At 44.5% G+C, this 17,795-nt stretch overlaps 1 protein-coding gene across 10 annotated transcripts in view; it reads right to left on the minus strand.

Moving 5' to 3' along the window:
• Positions 1 to 4,957: 4,957 nt before the first annotated feature.
• LOC133379137 (E3 SUMO-protein ligase PIAS2-like) overlaps positions 4,958 to 17,795 on the minus strand; it is a 52,094-nt gene continuing 39,256 nt past the window's right edge. For 2 of the 10 annotated variants that reach the window (XM_061613800.1, XM_061613815.1), the window contains 4 exons: positions 17,314 to 17,398; positions 16,611 to 16,661; positions 14,219 to 14,352; positions 11,700 to 11,994 (listed from right to left, as the gene is read on the minus strand). In XM_061613800.1, the coding sequence (XP_061469784.1) occupies positions 11,828 to 11,994; positions 14,219 to 14,352; positions 16,611 to 16,661; positions 17,314 to 17,398 (437 nt within the window). In that variant the 3' untranslated portion in view covers positions 11,700 to 11,827. The other 8 variants (XM_061613856.1, XM_061613846.1, XM_061613809.1 and 5 more) reach the window with 7 other exon arrangements.

A 17,795-nucleotide genomic window follows, 5' to 3' on the forward strand; every position in this document is an offset into this window, starting at 1 on the left:
ACTATAAATGGCCAACAAGTTGACACCATTTATCATGCCACTTTTGTTACTGGCCTTTTCTTACTGAGTGGCCCATCAGAGCTACTCTGCTCTGGTGGCTGCAATCCAGGGGCAAGTGCTTCCATTTCCGAACAAGGGGCACTTTCCTTCTGCTCCGCTTCACCCTGAGCACATGCAGCCCCTTCTGTTAGTTCTTCCAAATAATAATAATAATAATAATAATAATAATAATAATAATAATAATAATTTAATTTATGTGTCGCCTATCTGGCCAATGGCCACTCTAGGCGACGTACATCTCAGTTACAATAAAATACATCATAATAAAATACAATATAAACAATGTAAACTATAAAAACAATAACAGTTCAGAGTAGCAGGCAATTAGTCATAAGAGATTAACCCTCCCCGGAAGTCCCGAAGGCCTGTCTGAACAGCCAGGTCTTCAAGGCCTGGCGGAATACATTCAGGGAAGGGGCATGCCGAAGATCATGTGGGAGGGAGTTCCAGAGAGTGGGGGCCGCCACTGAAAATGCCCTCACTGCGAACAGTACTTGGCTTGTCTTCTGTTTCTTTGGAGACCTCAAACTCCAGCTCGTTGCTGGACACATCTAGGCATTCTTTGCCCAAGCTGTCAGGCTGCTTTGAAGAAAGGTCTGAATCAGCAGCTGGTTCATCACAGGCAGAAAGGTCAGTGCTGATCATGTCTGGTACTTGTTCCTCAGCTTTGGTTACAGCCTGTGGTGCCCTGGAATCGAGTTTGGGTAAAGCATTTGGGGGCACTTCCTGTTTGGAGGAAGCTTTTGATGGTGGCACATCTGGTTCCCTCCACACCTGGAGGGAACCAGACCACACCTCCGTGGCATCTTTTTGCCATGAAAACGAGAAGTCTCGCTTCCTTCCAAACACTGCCCCCTGAACACTCTCCACTTTACCAGTTTTCTCATCCCTTCCTCCACCCAACAGAGCTGAGGAAAACTTGTTGAAGCTAGATACGAGGCCTGGCTCAGCTGCCAGCTTACTTGCAGAAGTTGGCTGTGTTGAGAAAACAAACCCAAATGGCACGCTGCTACCTGTTGAAGACATGAAGCTGAGTTTTGTCAAAGTTGGAATGCTTAGAATTTCAAACATGGGTTTGGTGTTACTGGCATCTGTAGGAATACTGGCAGGCTTACTCTGACTCTCCAAACTGCTTTTCAAGGGAGCAGCCTCTGGGGCCACTTCATTGATCATTAAAGGCTCTTTCTGTTCAGCTGGAATATCAGACTCTATTTCAGGGATCCTACGCTTATCTCCATGGAGCAAATCATTTGCAGCAGCTTTTGGTTCCATTTCCAGGGTCCCAAATGTGTCTGGTGGATAAAGATCAACACCTGCCTCATTCTTTATAGCTACTTGTTCAATTGTTAGTGCAGCATTCAATTCTGACTGGTTCAGTTTGTCACTTGGCTTGTCAACCTTGTGTTCCAGCTCAGCTGCACGACCCAAATCCATCTGGTCAACACTAACATCGGTTTCCAATTTCAGGTCTGGTTGCTCTTCATCATCAGGGAGAGCATCCTTTTCCTCTGCATGCACTTTGGTCTTATCCAGCCTTCCAGCTGCTTCTCTGTCAGCTGCATCACATACATTTTGACTACACAGGGCAGTGTTCCTTGGTGCATCAGACATCACCAAGACAGTGTCCAGCTGCATCTCTTCAGGGCGCCGGTCCGTACTTGAGACTAAAGTTGCTGAAGCATTAGATGGAGGTTCTTGACCCTTTTCAGGTCTTTCACTTCCTTCAGCTTCCACTTTCACCATATTTTTTTGTTGTTGAGTTCTTTTCTGCCCAAACAGAAGTGACATCTTGTTTTGGGACATTGCTAGTGTCTATCTCTGTAAGTTCAGCCCTAGATGTTTGGTCTTGTTTTACAAGACTGTTGGCATTCGTCTCTAACAATTTGTCTCTAAATGTTTTGTTTTGCTTTGTGGAGCTGTTACCAAGATCTGGGCCTACAGCCTCACTGGCCCTAGAACTAGCATCCTGGGGCTTTGAAGTCCCTGCAGGCTTTGAACGGGCCTCTTGTGTTGTTCCTTTAAAAATATCAAAGAGATCACTTGTAAATGTTAGCGAAGGCCCACTAGGCAGAGATGAAAGACCAAAAAATGAAATGCTTGTCTCTTGTGCACCAGGAGCTGCTAGAATTTGAGGCTGGGAAAAGAAGCCAGGCAATGTTTTAGAGGGTTTCATTTTTGTCATGAAGCTTGAAAAAAGTTTCAGCAGAGGAATCTAGAACAGATTTGTCACTCTTGGATTCTTTAGGCTTTTCCTGAAGGTTAGGTGCTGCTGGCATTTTAGGGAGAGGTCTTTGGCTCTGGGCCTGCTGCTTTCCAGCAGTAGATGGAGTACTATCTGGTTGCTTGGGATTCATTAACTTCACTTCAGGTACATTTGGTTTTCCTTCAGGTTCTATTGGAAGCATTCCATGCAAAATCCCTGTTCATGCATAACTTATTTGCAACACACTGAATATGTCAAATCAAGCAGAGGGGCAGCACTGTTGCACCTGGCATCTGTGGCCGTCCCAACATCTAAACAGGATCCCCTACCCATAAACAGCTGTTCATCCATAGGGGTTCCACAGGATGAGGACATTCTGCTCTCAATGGCCATAGGAACATAAGAAGAGCCTGCTGGATCAGTGGCTAGTCCAGCATCCTGTTCTCACAGAGGCCAACCAGGTAGGAAGCCCAGAAGCAGGACCTGAGCACAACAGCATTCTCTCCTCCTGCAGTTTCCACCAACTGGTATTCAGAACCATACTGCCTCTAACCATGGAGGGAGAACATAGCCATCATGGTTAGCAGCCATTGATAGCTTTATCCTCCATGAATTTGGTTAATCCTCTTTTAAGGCTATCTAAGTTGCGTGGCCTTCACTGCCTCCTGTGGGAGCGAACTCCATAATTTAACTGTGTGCTGTGTGAAGGACTTTTGTTTGTCTGTCTTGAATCTTCCAACATTCGCCTTTGTTGCTTGTGTGTCAGGCAGGCAGGGCTAGCCCAGGGATGTAATGTCATGCATGGGGCCAGCAGCACAGCCCCTGCAGGATAATTCAATGTGTGAATAGTCTACATGCAAGTAATGTATAGAAAAGGATAGCGAGGGCAGACCTGGGATCTCTCTGGGCAGATGGAGGAGATAAAAAGCAAGCTCTTACTCCACAGTTCTGCCAATACTGCCATCCCCACCAAACTGCTAACAAAACGACCACCACAGAAAGATGGGTGCATATCCATGATCCCACCACCGCCCATATAGAGAACCTTCAAAATGCATATATTAGGTGAAAATGGGATACCAAGGTCAGGAGAAATTGCATATAAAATGTGAGCATTAGGAGGAACGTGCTCTGAAATGCTTGTGAATTTTGTCTGGACTTACAAAAAAAATTCCATAAACTGTTGCAGATTTGTGGTGCAGAACAATGAGAAACCAACAAAAATCAAAAGTGACAAAATCCATCCATTCCTGTGCATATCTTACCCATTCCTTAGTCTGCAGGAGGAAATGCTATTTTGAGAGGGGGGAAATGTACAGAAGCAAAAGGATTAAGCAGGTCTGCCATCTCCTTCCCCTACCCCCGGCTTGTTGTCTGCTCAAAATTGCATCCTTTATGTTAAAAACAAATTGGGGGGAGATATATGGCGAAGGCCGCAATCCTAAATCTTGATTATGGGTAGATCTGCATTCAATGTCTACAAATATGCATGTGCATATAACAGCTATAGATGAGTAATGGCTTATTTGAAGGATCACCTTGCCTACTCAACTGCTTCCACCTACGGAACTTGCACTTTTACATGTGCCATATAATGTTCACCAGCATAGTGTAGTGGTTAGTGTGTTGGACTATAGCCTGGGAGACCAGGGTTCAAATCCCCACTCAGTAATGGAGCTCACTGAGTGACCTTGGGCCCGTCATGCATCTAAGCCTAACCTACCTCACAGAGTAGTTGTGTGGATAAAATGAGGGTGGGGGGAAGACTATGTACATCACTTTGAGCTCCTTCAAGAAAAAGGACACTGTATGAGAAGCCCGCTAGCAGGACTGAAGAGCAACAGAGACCTCCCCACGTGCAATTCTCAGCAACTTTTTTTTTACAGGCATGCTGCCTCTGACAGGGGAGGTAGAACATAACTATCATGTGGCTCCAGAAGAGCCTCCAGTGTGTGAAGGTCTGTGGGAGTGGTAATGAATGCATGAGAAAAGAGGCTGCTGGACCACAGAGCACCAACCCCTAGCTTCCCTCCCCTTAAACAGTGGTAACCACATGTAGGAGGGGAATGCCTGAAGAGGACTGGTGTCATGTCTGGAATGGGCCTTAAGCCTCCTTGCTTTTCTATAAGGTAGGGGTTGATGGAGCCCGTTTCAGTTTTTGTTCAATTCAGTTTTGTGCAAATATTTGAAAGAACACAGAGAAAGTCTGAAGGACCGTCTCTTCCCACATGAACCAACCCAGACCTGGCATTTGTCATTGGAGGCCCTCCTCCATGTTCTCCCTCCAAGGGAGGTTTGGAGGGTGGCAAGATGAGACCAGGCCTTTTCAGTGGTGGCTTCCCCATTTGTGGGATGCTCTCCCCAGGGAGGCATGTCTGGCACCCTCACTGTCTGTTTTTATTCACCCAGGCCTTTGGAGTTTAATTTTATGTTTGTTTTTAGTCAGGTGAGGAGGTGTTGGATTTTGTTTTGATGTAGCCACTGAGCAGGAGGATTTTTTATTCGTTTTCATATGTTTTTAATGTTGCAAGTTGCTTTGTTTCAATTTGAAAAAAGTGACTAATAAATAACAATAATCAGTCTGCATTTCAATTTTGCATTTTATATGCACTTTCTACAGAGTGCACATTTCTTCCAATTATTTTCAATACATTTTTGTGTAAAATATGCATTTCTTTTGCATTTTTAACATCAAATACCCATTTTTGTGTGCACTTTTTGCATGCCGAAGCAGCACTGCAAAATCTGGAGAGGTGTGAAATTCAACTGGGAGTTGAGTTCTGAGCCACAAGCATATTTGGGAGCATCGGGTCAGTCCACTGGGAAAAGCAGACCAAACATTCTTCCTCCATCCATACAAGAAGGACAATCTCGTTGCCTTTCCTCCAGTGATTTCTATGCTTCCACTTCCTCCTGTACTTCCCACTTAATCACAGATTTCCTTCAGTTTGCATTAGTGAATTTTTACGTCTGCAGAATGCAACGAAAAGGGCCTTGTCTCAGTCTCTTTCCTCCAAGTGTGGAAGATCCGGTCAAAGAGGCCTTCATCTTATCTTCCACAGCCACCTAATACACATAAGCTGCACAGTTAACTTGCAATCTGCTAAAACATTGGTAGGGGGCAATGAGAAGGCAGAGAAGGAATGTCTGCTTAATTGCCATTAAACACAAGACGATTGATGGATTCCTGAAAGTTGTCTTCCTAAGGGAAGAAATGTACACCCTCATTTCATACTCATCAGTAATGTGACAATTTGCCAGAGTTAACGGGCTGCATATTTTCTTTACTTAAAGCAATAATGGCCAGTTTCAAAATTGCACGCAAAACGGAAAAAAAAAATTTTTTTAAACTTGAGAGCCCACCAGCATGGTGAGTGGCGAGCATTGCTGCCCCCGCACTGCCTCCCTCCCTCTCCCATAGTGCCACTCTGCCCTGGCTAGTCTCTCTAGAAAAATCCATTTCTGCATCCCAAATTCCTGACCAAGAAATGGGATATGCAGCAGAAGGGAGATGTAGAGCCTGGCTTTGTGTCTCCCAGTGGGAATGGCAGTGCCTGCTCCAGAGATGTAGGGGTCCTCCATGGCAAGGTATCCTCGGGGGGGGGGTTCTTAAGTGAAAGGAAAGGAAATGTGGCCTGCAATCCTCACACTTTTCTCATGCTGGAGCTGAATTCTGGGTGCTCCTTGCAAAGTTAAAAAGGAATATTGCTCAGTGCTGGAAAGCTTGTGAAAGATCTTCTAAACCAACGTTGACCCAACTTCTGCTCCATGAATCCCCTTTTATCTTTTCTCTGTAACTCGTTTTTGCCACGAAGGAAAAAAGCTTGGGATGGGGTAGGGGAAGATACAGAAGATATAAGTCAGACAATAGACCTCCTTAGTCATAGAATAGTAGAGTTGGAAGGATCCTGTAAGGCCATAGAGTCCAACTCACTGCTCAGTGCAGGAATCTAACTTAAAGCATACCAGACGGGTGGGCATCAAGATGCCTCTTGGATACCTCCAGCGTTGGAAAGCCCACCACCTCCCTAGGTCCACTGTCATACCACTAACAGTTAGGAAGTTTTTCCTGATGTTCAACTGAAATCTGGCTTCCTGCAACTTGAGCCCATCATTCCATGTCCTGCACTCTGGGATGAGTGAGAAGAGATCCCAGCCCTTCTCTATGTGACAACCTTTCAAGTACTTGAAGAGTGCTATCATATCTCCCCTTAGTCTTCTCTTCTTAAGGCCCAGTTCTTTCAGTCTCTCCTCATAGGGCTTTGTTTCCAGTCCCCTGATCATCCTCATTGCCCTCCTGTTCCAGTTTGTCTGCATCCTTCTTAAAGTGCAGTGTCCAGAACTGGATGCAGTATGCAAGATGAAGCCTAACCAGTACCGAATAGAGGGAAAATAGTACTTAAATGTGATTTGGAAACTATACTTCTGCTAATGCAGCCTAAAATAGCATTTACCTTTTTCGCAACCACATCACCCAGTTGACTCATATTCAGCTTCTGATCAGCAACAGTCCCAAGATCCTTCTTGCAAGTAGCCAAGAATCCCCCACCTTATAACTGTGCATTTGGCACTTCTCCCTGTCAAATTTATTCTGTTGTTTTCAGCCCAATGCTCTGGCTGCTGAAGATCATTTTGAATTCTGTCTTCCAGGGTATTAGCTATCCCTCCCAATTTTGTATCCTCTGCAAATTTGGTAAGCATTCCCTGCACCTCCTCATCCAAGTCATTAATAAAAATGTTGAAGAGCACTGGGCCCAAGACTGAGCCCTGTGATAGTAGTCACTGTGGGCAAAAAGCTTTCCTCTGTCTCTCTTGCCCCACAAAGAAAAGATTTTGGTGGTCAAGTAGTGATAATGTGGAAAGTTGAGAGGGGCTAGCAATTGGGAACAGCACTGGAGAAATGATTGTGGCAGCGACTTGCATTGGGATTGGATGGCAATGAATATTTTTAGAAGCTAACCAGGGTGCCTAGTGGGACTGTGAACAACCCCCTCCTCCTGATCCTGGGTCCTATCCAGTGCTTTGGAGCAGCTCCAATCTGACCCAGAACAATCCAGGGCCAACCGAGATCCTGGTCCTGGACTGATTTGAGGGCCTTGCAGAGTGCTTAATTAGGGTTTTAAAAACTAGTAAAAACCCATGGTTGGAAGTAGGAGGGAGATTGCTCTGAGGGACCCAATCTGATCAGGGCAATCCGGAGCTGCTTCAACCCACTGCAGCCAAACCCAAGTGGACCTGAATTGGCCTGATTCAGTTCAGGATCCGGGATGTGTCCGGAGCCAGTGCACATCCTTAGCTCCTACCATTGGGCCCCAGTCCCATCAAATTATGAACTTGGCTCCTGGTCATCCAGAGAATGGGGAGCATTTAACCCATTTAGGCTCAACAACTATGGTTTAATGTGTTTGCTATACTGTTGCATTTCTTTATTCTAAAACATGCAATCTGTAACAAGATGGGGGGTGAGAAACCTCTGGCCCACAGGCCAATCTTGGCCTGGCACAGGGTCCAATGTGGCATACAGGGCCGTTTCCCCAAACCACACCTACCTGTCAATCAGGTGACATTACTGGGTGGGGTTCAATCATGCTGGATATTGCTTCATCAGTGCATTCCCCTGCAGGGAACATGCTGGTGAAACAAACCCATTCCCCCCATCCCTGCAAGTCAACTTTGACAGGTGGGCAGGGCAGTGCACCTATAAGTCACCTGGTATTAGATGAGTGACAGGTGGGTAGGCCTGCCAAAACAACAAAGTTAGCCCATGGGGGTGGGTGGGAGATAATGATATGGCCTACTTGGCCAAATTGTTCCCTACCCATTATAGTGTTTTATGGCAGCCTGGCTAATATCAGAGATCAGGCTTTTTTTGATGGGACATGGAGGCAGCTGTTGGTCTGGCGCGACACGCAGTGATGTTAAGAGGGCAGGGCTGTGCTGTGCTTCACATGCTAGCCCAGCCTTTCCCAACTAGTGGGCCACCAGACGTTGTTGGACCACAACTCCCATCAGCCTCAGCCAGCATTGCCAATGGTCAGGAAAGATGGGAATTGTGGTCCAACAACACCTGGTGGCCCACTAGTTGGGAAAGGCTGTGCTAGAGTAATACATGCCTTTCCTTTGGGGTCTGCAGTTGATCTTTTGTTCTTTTACAGCATCAAAGAGCACTGTAGATGCATATGCAAGATTGTATTCTGGAAGGGAGGGCATCTACACCACTGCTGAAGGATTATTCATGTTTCAGGATGCTCTTCAGTTTTGACACAGCTAGGCATAGCCATGCTGGGTTCAGGTGACGAACTGATCTTTGTGCAACTCTTAGTAAGGGAAGAAGCCATGGTTGCGCTGATGCTAGGTGGACTATTTCTGAGAACCAGAGTCTCCTTGACCAGAATAGAGCTATGGTGACAACCAATGCCTATTTGCTTCAGATTCTGCATTAATATCCTCACTAGGAGAGGAGGGAATGTGTAGAGCAGTCGGTGGCTTTGCTGTCATGGAAACATGAACTGCTGCCTCTGACAGAAATCAGGAAAACAATCTTGGGGTTTCACAGTTTATGGGGGAGGCAAGGGGTGGGCGGGCCAAAATTGTTTTGAGCAAAGTTGGGTGGAGGCTTCATTCAAATGGATCCAAATCCTGATGGCTGAGCCAGCCCTCTTTGGAACTAAATACATGCCTGCATAGAGTGCAGCAACAGACAGACAACTGATTCAACCTAACAGAGTCAAGTAGTTGCGTCCTGTTCAGAAAGCAGGGTATGGTTTGCCCTTGCTTGTCAATATGGACCTTTGCGGTGGTATTGCCTGTCTTGATGAGGGTGTGGGATTGGCAAGTCAAGTGCAGGAAGGTTTTAGGGCTAGCAAAGTCATGTGAAGTTCCAGCCAGTTAATGCTGTGTTTCGATTCAGTTTATCAAGTTTACTGAACAAGTCCCAAGCAGTGCACTTCCTATGCCCAGAGGATGGCGTCTGTGGTGATAAGGATAAGTACATAAGAAGAGCCTGCTGGATCAGGCCAGTGGCCCATCTAGTCCAGCATCCTGTTCTCACAATGGCCAACCAGGTGCCTGAGGGAAGCCCACAAGCAGGACCCGAGTGCAAGAACATTCTCCCCTTCTGAGGCTTCCGGCAACTGGTTTTCAGAAGCATGCTGCCTCTGACTAGGTTGGCACAGCACAGCCATCATGGCTAGTAGCCATTGATAGCCCTGTCCTCCATGAATTTGTCTAATCTTCTTTTAAAGCCATCCAAGCTGGTGGCCATTACTGCATCTTGTGGGAGCAAATTCCATAGTTTAACTATGTGCTGAGTAAACAAGTACTTCCTTTCGTCTATCCTGAATCTTCCAACATTCAGCTTCTTTGAATGTCCACGAGTTCTAGTATTATGAGAGAGGGAGAAGAACTTTTCACTATCCACTTTCTCAATGCCATGCATAATTTTATACACTTCTATCATGTCTCCTCTGACCCGCCTTTTCTCTAAACTAAAAACCCCCAAATGCTGCAACCTTTCCTCATAAGGGAGTCGCTCCATTCCCTTGATCATTCTGGTTGCCCTCTTCTGAACCTTTTCCAACTCTATAATATCCTTTTTGAGATGAGGCGACCAGAACTGTAGATTATGATATCGGCTGTTTTATTTTCAATACCTTTCCTAATTATCGCTAGCATGGAATTTGCCTTTTTCACAGCTGCCGCACACTGGGTCGACATTTTCATCGTGCTGTCCACTACAACCCCGACGTCTCTCTCCTGGTCGGTCACCGCCAGTTCAGACCCCAGGAGCGTATATGTGAAATTAAGATGTTTTGCTTCAATATGCATAATTTTACACTTGTTTATATTGAATTGCATTTGCCATTTTTCCACCCATTCACTCAGTTTGGAGAGGTCTTTTTGGAGCTCTTCACAATCTCTTTTTGTTTTAACAACCCTGAACAATTTAGTATCATCAGCAAACTTGGCCACTTCACTGCTCACTCCTAATTCTAGGTCATTAATGAACAAGTTGAAAAGTACAGGTCCCCATACCGATACTTGAGGGACTCCACTTTCTACAGCCCTCCATTGGGAGAACTGTCCGTTTATTCCTACTCTCTGCTTTCTGCTTCTTAACCAATTCCTTATCCACAAGAGGATCTCTCCTCTTATTCCATGACTGCTAAGCTTCCTCAGAAGTCTTTGGTGAGGTACCTTGTCAAAAGCTTTTTGAAAGTACACTATGTCCAATGGATCACCTCTATCTATATGCTTGTTGACACTCTCAAAGAATTCTAATAAGTTACCGAGACAGGACTTTCCCTTGCAGAAGCCATGCTGGCTCTGCTTCAGCAAGGCTTGTTCTTCTATGTGCTTAGTTAATCTAGCTTTAATAATACTTTCTACCAGTTTTCCAGGGACAGAAGTTAAGCTAACTGGCCTGTAATTTCCGGGATCCCCTCTGGATCCCCTTTTGAAGATTGGTGTTACATTTGCCACTTTCCAGTCCACAGGCACGGAGGAGGATCTGAGGGACAAGTTACATATTTTAGTTAGCAGATCAGCAATTTCACATTTGAGTTCTTTGAGAACTCTCGGGTGGATGCCATCCGGGCCCAGTGATTTGTCAGTTTTTATATTGTCTATTAAGCTTAGAACTTCCTCTCTCGTTACCGCTATTTGTCTCAGTTCCTCAGAATCCCTTCCTGCAAATGTTAGTTCAGGTTCAGGGATCTGCCCTATATCTTCCACTGTGAAGACAGATGCAAAGAATTCATTTAGCTTCTCTGCAATCTCCTTATCATTCTTTAGTACACCTTTGACTCCCTTATCATCCAAGGGTCCAATCGCGTCCCTAGATGGTCTCCTGCTTTGAATGTATTTATAGAACTTTTTGTTGTTGGTTTTTATGTTCTTAGCAATGTGCTCCTCAAATTCGTTTTTAGCATCCCTTATTGTCTTCTTGCATTTTTTTTGCCAGAGTTTGTGTTCCTTTTTATTTTCTTCATTCAGACAAGACTTCCATTTTCTGAAGGAAGACTTTTTGCCTCTAAGAGCTTCCTTGACTTTGCTCGTTAACCATGCTGGCATCTTCTTGGCCCTGGCGGTACCTTTTCTGCTCTGCGGTATGCACTCCAGTTGAGCTTCTAATATAGTGTTTTTAAACAACTTCCAAGCATTTTCGAGTGATGTGACCTTCTGGACTTTGTTTTGCAGCTTTCTTTTTACCAATCCCCTCATTTTTGTGAAGTTTCCTCTTTTGAAGTCAAATGTGACCGTGTTGGATTTTCTTGGCAATTGGCCATTTACATGTATGCTTAATTTAATAGCACTATGGTCACTGCTCCCAATTGGTTCAACAACACTTACATCTCGCACCAGGTCCCGGTCCTCACTGAGGATTAAGTCCAGGGTTGCTGTCCCTCTGGTCGGTTTCATGACCAACTGGTCTAGGGCACAGTCATTTAGAATATCTAGGTTGTTTTCATTCAGCCATCATGTGAATGATTGTTTCACTTCTGGTGGCAATAAGAGGTAGCACCACTTTTTTTTGGCAATGCCATCCTGGAACACTAGGAATCACTAGGATATAATGGAAATGAGACCATGGAACAACCTCTGCAGGGAATCATGAGGCTTAAGGATAGAAATTGCTTCAGAAGGGAGAAAAGGAGTCTTTCCTATAGAAGAGTCTGAAACATTGAGATTCCTCTGTGATACGAGTCCTCTGATGACCACTCTTCTTCCTCCTAACCTGAGGAAAGAGGGCATTTTTAAAACAAGTTTTACTGTGGTGGAATGCACTGCTGAATCAAACAGACACTGCGTCCAGAGGTGGAGTAGACCATTAAAGTGGAATTCTTTAGATTTTTAAATACAGAATTCTGTCAGATGCCAGTGGGTGGGAATCAGGGAATTACACCTTCAGACTCACCTGAGGTGTGAGAGAGAACCAAGGTGTGCTCGTGCTGGGACTCCAATGGACTTCTTTCTTCCATTGGGCTCAGCACTCAGTGGAGGAAGGTGTTTGCCCCTGTTGTGGATGTGCTTTCTTCCTGTTCTTTTATACATCTTGCTCAATATCAATCATTATGCCCTCTTTAACTCTCTGAATGAATTGAGCATCAAGGATAGTTGCAGAAAAATTTGGAATTGCACCATTCTGATCAGATACGGCCTTGAACACTGCCCTAACCTGAGGCAGACATTTGGAAGGCTGTAGGAGCTGGTATAGCACAGTGGGGAGGAGAACCTGGCTGGGAGTCCAGAGGCTGTGAGTTCAAATCCCTGCTCCTGTCTCCTGGGTGTCAAGGGCCGGCTAAAGATCACCCCCACAGGGAGTGGCTCAGGGGTTACATGCCCTGCCACCTGTGCAGCCATGGGCAAGCTGGCAGTTGCGGACAAGGAAAGGGCTGGCTTGTGCATCTGTGGCAAGCTGAGCAGGCCCTAGCCAGCTGGGGAGGACTAGCCTCAGAGGGAGGCAATGGTAAACCCCCTCTGAATACCGCTTACCGTGAACACCCTATTCATAGGGTAGCCATAAGTCAGGATCGACGTGAAGGCAGTCCATTTCCGTTTTCACTTCTGTGTTAAGTCAACATGCCAGGGAATGGGTGAGTGCGCTATCTCTGACTCCCTGTCGCTGTCTCTGTTGCCCTCCACTACTTGGAGGGAAGACTTTGAAGCAGGGAGCTTGCTGTATTTGTATTTGTTAAGGTTCTCCATGTGATTTAGAACCTTGAAAAAATCAGGGTTCTATATTACCCAGGGAGCCTTCATGAGTATGTGCTGCAAATGGTAGCCCTCCAAATTGTGATGGGAACAGTGACTGGGGGACACACCTGCATGCAAAGCAGGTGCTCTGCCACTGAGCTTGTGGTTCCCCCCCTAAAAATAAAGCAAGGTTCCAGTCCTCGTGGTTCTGAGTAAAGAGCTGGTTTTAAATAGGAACAGAGAAAACTGCCTTCTCCTCCTTATCACTCTCCTCACTCGCACGGAGACCTCACTGGGTGACCTTGGGCCAGTCACTGCCTCTCAGCCTCAGAGGGAGGCAATGGTAAACCCCCTCTGAATACCGCTTACCATGAAAACCCTATTCATAGGGTAGCCATAAGTCGCAATCGACTTGAAGGCAGCCCATTTCCATTCAGGAGTTGCTATCTGGCAAACAAAGTTCCACTGCTATACAGGAACTGTTCTGATTGTATTGATTACTCTCTGCGGCCATCTGGTGGCCTGTGAGAGGAATGTCATTTTCCTTGGTATTTAATTACAAATGGGCTAAAAGTCTGCTGGGACAGACCCAAATTGGACAAGGCTGCAAGACGCATCGCTCTGACCTGCCACATGAGAACATGAAGGAAGTCTGGACACACTGACAGGGCCTTCAATTGACAGTTTCCCTTATCTGCTGAAGCTGGCTGCTGAGTTGAGTAGTGACATAACTCAAGTCATGCTTTGCTGGATCTTTAGGAGATTGCTCACACTGGGAGTTCCCTTTCTGACTTGGCAGGGCAGGGAGGACAGACACTTTGGAAATGTAGCTCTTCAGTGCATCACTGTTCTATCTGCAAACTTGGTTTCAGAGCACTTTCCTGCTCGTGCTATGAGAAGCCGAGATGAAGGAAAGAGAAAATGAAAGCGGAACGCTTTTTGTTTCCTTTGTTTTTAGAGGGACAGTGAAGCTCAGAAAAAGAGGTCAAGAATAAGATTAGTAAGTAAGCAACAGGCTAAAGAGATGAATGGCGATTTGAAATAACAGGCCTGGCAGATATGTGCCCTGTGGGGAGAGAGACAAAAAATCATGCCTGGCTTCTGAGCCAGACGGCGAGGGATGTGGGAAGCGCTGCAAGGAAGCAAAACTAGTCAAATGATCCCCGCCTCTTAAGCAAGTAGGAGTAAAAAGGTCGGCCTGGGTAACCTCCTGCATCAGTTGGGACAAGGGTTTCGTGGCCTGAATCCAAAGTTACTTACTTTCTATCTTGGTACACTGCGGGCTAACGACTTTCAGAGCCTCCTTCTTCGGCCTCATAGGGCACCAGGAACCATCCTCCTGGAATTTGATCTCATCTACATCCAAACATTCATTTAGAATTTCCATAAAGAGTCTGGAAAACAGCATCAAACATTACTAGTTTGTTTCCACTGATTGCTCTGATAGCGCCTCGGAGAGATGGTTGCCTTTGAAAGATACTTCAAAGATACTTCATCCTAAAGGGATGTCCCAGCGCCTCACCGAACCAAAAGGCAATTACCACCGTGAGCTACGGTTTACCAGCTGGTGTTAGGTTCTACAAATATTCATTCTGGGGCATTAGTAATGGACCACAGAGTGCTTTGACCCTGATAAGGTATGAGGGTTTGACGAACACTTACCATAGATTTTTTACATTTTTATAATATCCAAAATGGCTCAAAGTCCAAATGTAAAATCAGATTAACACATGGTTTAATAAAAAATTCTGATCATGAGACAATAGCTAGTCAACCAGCCTGTGGATCAGGAGCCATGCAGCTTTACACCCATAAATTAACTGCATGTTGCCTCAATCATATAAAGTCATCCACAGAGCTCTACATGGGGCAAACAAAGGCCGAAGCCAGGTCTACAGCCTTGGAAGCTTGATGGCAATTTAAACGGTTATAAAACCCTTTGACACATTACATCTATATAGGCTCAAGGTGTAATGTTGGTTAAAGAATAAAATGAGTTATGGGATGCAAGTTCCAAGCTTCAAATCCAGATTAGCACCAGCCCTTTATGGCTTTATCACAACCAAATGCATGCCTCTGGGAGTACACTATGCTAGCTTTTTATAATTATTATTATTAATTTAATTTGTATCCTGCCCTTCCTCCCAGCAGGAGGCCAGGGCTGCAAACAAGGCACTAAAAATACTTTGAAACAACATAAAAACAAATTTTAAAATACATTTAAGACAAAACAGCATTAAAAACATTTTAAAAACTTTTTAAAAAGGGTTAAAAACATTATTAAAAAAACATATTAAGCAATTCTGACACAGACACAGACTGGGATAGCTCTCAACTTAAAAGGCTTGTTGAAACAGGAAAGTCTTCAAAAGGCACCAAAAAGATAGAGATGGTGCCTGCCTAATATTCAAGGGGAGGGAATTCCACAGGGTAGGTGCTGCCACACTAAAGTTCCGTTTCCTATATTGTGCAGAACGAACCTCCTGATAAGAAGGTATCTGCAGGAGGCCCTCACCTGCAGAGCGCAGTGATCAGCTGGGTATGTAAGGGAAAAGACGGTCTTTCAGGTATCCTGGACCTGAGCTGTACAGCCAAGACTAGAACCTTGAACTTGGCCCGGTAGCAAATGGGCAGCTTAAGGAGCATATCCAAGCTAAAATTAAACACTAAAGTCTCACTTATTTCAATGGAAGAATTAAACATGTGCTACGTACTCCATTATTCCTGCTGAAATAAGCTGTACTAAATGACTGTGCCCTTAAAAGATTTACAGCTCAAATCCACCCAAAAGTAAGTCTCACTTTGTTCAGCTGAGCTTACTCCTAAATGTAATTGAGTAGGACTGCAGCCTTACAGTGCAATCCTATATATGTTTACTTAGAAGTAAACCCCAATGGGTTCAGTGGGACTTGCTTCCAGGTGTGCGTATAGGACTGCAGCCTTAGGCTGCAATCCAGTGCATGTCTACTTAGAAGTAAGCTCCACTGGGTTCAATGAGACCTACTCTCAGTTAAATGTGCATTGGATTGCAGCCGTAGTAACTTAAGTTTGGGGAGGGAAGAAAAGACCACATCACTTTTTTCAGAAAAGAAGTTCCCTATGACAGAGTTGGAATTGCTAGTCTAATCAAAGCACTGCTATGAGAAAACAGACTTGGTACGCAATCACACAGTACTTTGCCAGCTATTTTCCTCCAAACCAGAGAAGAAAAATTGGGGGAAAATCCAAGCTGTGAAAAAAGGACTTCAGAATCAGTGCAAATAATTCAAATTGATGCAGTACCAACCAAGTTTTGCAATTGTGTCCATTCACAGATCCATGACCTTCATCCCAGAGACAGGAGACATTAATGTGCAAAGCTGTATGGTAAAGGGTATAGCACCCCTTTGTACCGGCAAGCAAGGATTCCAAGAAGTTTAGATTACAGCAGATATGCCATCAAAAAAATTTCAACAACTTACTGGCAATGGAAAGAGCTTCCCATTTACTTTTATGCACAAGCTACTAGGGTAGTTATCTTCTTGAGCTGGTTTCTGCCAGGCATAACGTATGTGCAGAAGAGAATCTTGTTGAATGGCAACATGAATGCACATTAAAATGTACTCCAATTAAAGGAGGCATTTCTACGTTTATGTAAAGAAGATGAAGTCACCTCAGCTGAACTTGCACAGTGTAATCCCTTCTGCCTCCTGGCAAAAAGTCCCTGTTGCAACAAAAGTAGAAGTAGAACACAGGACAGCATAAGATCAAATGTAACCATTTTCTACGGACAGCAATGAGCGAAGCTATTTGTAAACAATACATGGCTAGTTTTCTTAGCTGTCTCTGTGGAGACAAACCTGCACGAAAGCTGCCAAATATGCTCTGAAGCATCAAAAGAACCACAACCAAATTCGTATGTACTTCCAAGTGTCATTTTTGCTAGATCCATTCATGGTATTTGAGGGGAATGACAGACTGCAGCCTCAGTGATATATAACTACATATTACTGATTGTCACTCAGCATATTCATATACATTACATGCAAATGAACATATAATTTAACTGCTGTCATACAATTTTTCATATTTCCAATAGGATTCTCATTTCTGAACAAGCTGCCCACTCACACTGTAGTCTTGGAAGAACATGTTCATGCTACAAGATTGTTAACTGAAACACAGAACTATTTTGCCTAGAAGTAGTTCTTAGGGTTTCCAAGTAACCTGCAGGAATCTGCTAATTCATATGGGAGAAAGGATGCCCAGAGGTAGATCAAGTGGTCTCTTACAAAATTCCATTCCTCTGCAATTTTGTCAAAGAAAGTTAACCAAATCTGAGATGAGAGAACTCAGGCTAAACATTCTGCTATTACTGGGAAATGCAGATTTCTCTGACTTGTTGAGGTGTTAAAGCAAAGATAAAGAACTTTTCTTGGAACCTCTGAATGCTGCTCTGTACTGCAAAGAGAAAGAGAGAGGGAGGGAGACATGAAAAGAGCTTTTAGCTGTAATCTATTGACAAAGTTCAGAGACTGCAGAGAGCAGTAAGAGCCTTGTAATTTCCAGATTTCACAGAAGACTTTCAAATAACAGAGATGTACAGCTTTCAAATCTTCAACGCAGATTAAGTGCATAGACCATCATACTTCTGTGTTTATATGGATTTAACAGTGCGCCTTGTACTATCAGTATCCCAAACAATTATATTCTGTACACTTCAGTAGCTTGGCAAGCTAACAGCTTTATAGTCATCATAAATGAGGACAGTTGTGATGTCTTCAAAGTTGACACACTGTAACAAGTATTATAAGAGGAAGGTGGCCCCCAAGTGAAAATGGTTAAGTGATTTGCACTC

Source organism: Rhineura floridana, chromosome 1 (assembly GCF_030035675.1).
Source record: "Rhineura floridana isolate rRhiFlo1 chromosome 1, rRhiFlo1.hap2, whole genome shotgun sequence".
NCBI classification, from domain to species: Eukaryota; Metazoa; Chordata; class Lepidosauria; order Squamata; family Rhineuridae; genus Rhineura; species Rhineura floridana.